Source organism: Branchiostoma floridae, chromosome 1, assembly GCF_000003815.2.
Source record: "Branchiostoma floridae strain S238N-H82 chromosome 1, Bfl_VNyyK, whole genome shotgun sequence".
Classification (NCBI taxonomy): domain Eukaryota; kingdom Metazoa; phylum Chordata; class Leptocardii; order Amphioxiformes; family Branchiostomatidae; genus Branchiostoma; species Branchiostoma floridae.
In genome coordinates, this window is record NC_049979.1 from 34,739,683 (window position 1) to 34,742,261 (window position 2,579).

A 2,579-nucleotide genomic window follows, 5' to 3' on the forward strand; every position below is an offset into this window, starting at 1 on the left:
TAACCTATATCCGTTTGTACATTATATTTGTTTAGTTGAGGGGAATTATGTCTTGGTAGTCCATTGGATATTCTACAGCTGTGTGCTCCTTTGCCTTTTCAATACAGTGGCACTTGAATCATTCGAGTCGTATCAAAGTTCAAACGTTATAATAAATTGCCAAGACGGTTATGTTTTCGGTGGCGTTCGTGCGCGCGCGCGCGCGCGCGTGTGTGTGTGTGTGTGGACTGAACTGAATGTATGTATTAGCTATGGTCTTATGTGTTTGTGAAGCATAACCCAAGAAGGCCTCTGAATTGCATTAATATAAAAGTGTCAATACGTTGTGGATTGGTATACTTTATTGCACGACAGTTATACATGTACAAGGTACAGTGTATGTAAAATACTACAAAAATACTACAAAAGTAGATTTCCAAGGTCCATTAGCTTGATAGAAAATCTCGATACTTTTGTATCGATGTTAGTCGTAAGGTTACAGCAAGTTATCATTTGTGTTGGATGCATGCACGCATTTAACATCTGATACATAAATCGCGATATTTCTTTAAAGCTGGTACAAAAACTGTTAAGAAAATCTCGAGATTTTGTAAAACGTGTCAAGAAAATCTCAAGATTTTTGTTTCAAAGTAAGAAAATCTTAATATTTTTGGACATATATTGCATGAGATTTTTAAATTGGATGCACAGCGAATATTAAATTAACGTTAGCCTTAAAGAAAATCTAGTGGTTTTGTAGGAGCTTTAAGGAAGATCTCACAAAAATCTTAAGATTTTCTATACATAAATCTTGAGATTTTCTTAACATCTAATACAAAAATCTCAAGATTTCTTTACAGCTGGTACAAAATGAGTATCTCGATATTTTTGTATCAACTTCAGCTACAATCAGAACATCGAGATTTGTATTTGTATTCCTAATACAGGGCTAAGTTCAATTTGCACATAAAGAGAATAATATCTATAGACAATCTTTTAGAACAGCTAACACCTCTGATCCACTTTTCCACGGTACAACTTTGGCTCTTAGCGATATTTTTGCCAACTTTTCGATCAGCCTAAATCCTCTCCTGGCCATGACAATATCCGACCCTGACAACTCCTTACATGGGCACAGATCGTTAACCCCATCCCCTACATACACAACCTTGTCATATACAACACTGTCCTGCGCTTGAATTCCTATATACTCTAACAGTATCGTCTTCTTACATATGTTTACAGGGCAAGACTTGCAAGCATGGTTGTGAAACGGCTCTATTTGCAGGCAGTTTGAATCGTCAAAGTGTGCCGGGTTTGTGAATATGTTATTGACAGCATGTTTCACCCCACCTGCCTTTAGAATGGTCTCTATGAACACCGTGTTGGAGTCTGAAATGACGATACAGTCAAACTTGGCGCTGTTACTAGCAATGAACTTTAAGACATTTCGCATATTTTTCGTGAAAGGAATTTTCTTTAAGGAGTCGAGGATGTCGTCGGGCGTCGTTCCGCTGTCATGGAGATATCGGAAGATGTTTTCCATGTACTGTGTCCAGTAGCCGTTGCGGTACGTCTGTTGGAGCCAATGGGGTGCCTGTCCTGCAGGGGCGAGCTTCGTGACCCATGTATCGCCGTCCTCGTCAATGATGGTGTTGTCGAAGTCAAACACAACCAGGACTTCCTTCTTCTCCTGTGCCATCCTCTACAAGTGATAAGACACAGAATGCGCATACATACATTCATGAATACTTGTTGATTAGAGAAACAAGAGTGCGGAGACCTCATACCTCCATGAAATAGTCTGATTATGTAAATGACTTCCGTATTTACATAATCTATGCTGGCTTATGTACCACTTGGTTTACCTTTAAATAACTTACACCGGTCACAATGTTGATTGCCCAATCATTTAACTCTTAGAATAATTATGACACTTTTAGATTAATTATGTAAATCAGGGACTTTTTTGCATAATTGGTATGTGTTAATTTTCCACCTGCCACAAACTACATAATATTACAGGTATTTGAGTCCTATAATGGAAAACACTACAAAGTAGATTTTTCTCGTTAAATATGCAAATTAAGTGTCAGTTTGCATGGTTTGCACTTTATGATGTACATACCTGTCTACGCTTACCTGCATACCAAATATATCGTTCCCTTGTTTAGTCATCCTCATTACAAGATTTTGACAAACCTGCTGGGGGGGGGGGGGGACTGGCAACTGGTAAGCATACCAAGCCACCAAAAAGGAAAATCATAGCACGTCCAGGTCAAAAGAGGAATATATGCCGCAGTACCAAGGTCACATACGGGGGGATTGACCTTGGCCTTTCTCACATACCAACTGTCATCGCAATCCATCCAGAGGTTCTTGATATGCTGACTACAAATATTCGGAAATTCAACCAAACAGACAGACAAACAGACAGACACGCCCGAAACCATATACATGTATCCATTTTTCATGGAGATAACTTTATCAATTGATTAATTGCATCTTGGAATAATCCGCTTCCACTTTTCCCAAAATAAAAAAAATCAACACACCCCCAGGTAGGAAATGTTACTATTGAATTACTGAAGCTATTCAAC

General features: G+C 38.6%; 1 protein-coding gene across 1 annotated transcript; it reads right to left on the reverse strand.

Annotated features, from left to right (window-relative positions):
• Positions 1-822: 822 nt before the first annotated feature.
• Positions 823-1,681, reverse strand: LOC118426741 (pyridoxal phosphate phosphatase PHOSPHO2-like). Its single transcript, XM_035836321.1, has 2 exons — positions 1,333-1,681; positions 823-839 (listed from the first exon to the last, which is right to left on the reverse strand). The coding sequence occupies exons 1-2, from the start codon at positions 1,679-1,681 to the stop codon at positions 823-825; spliced, it is 366 nt and encodes a 121-aa protein (XP_035692214.1).
• Positions 1,682-2,579: the final 898 nt, after the last annotated feature.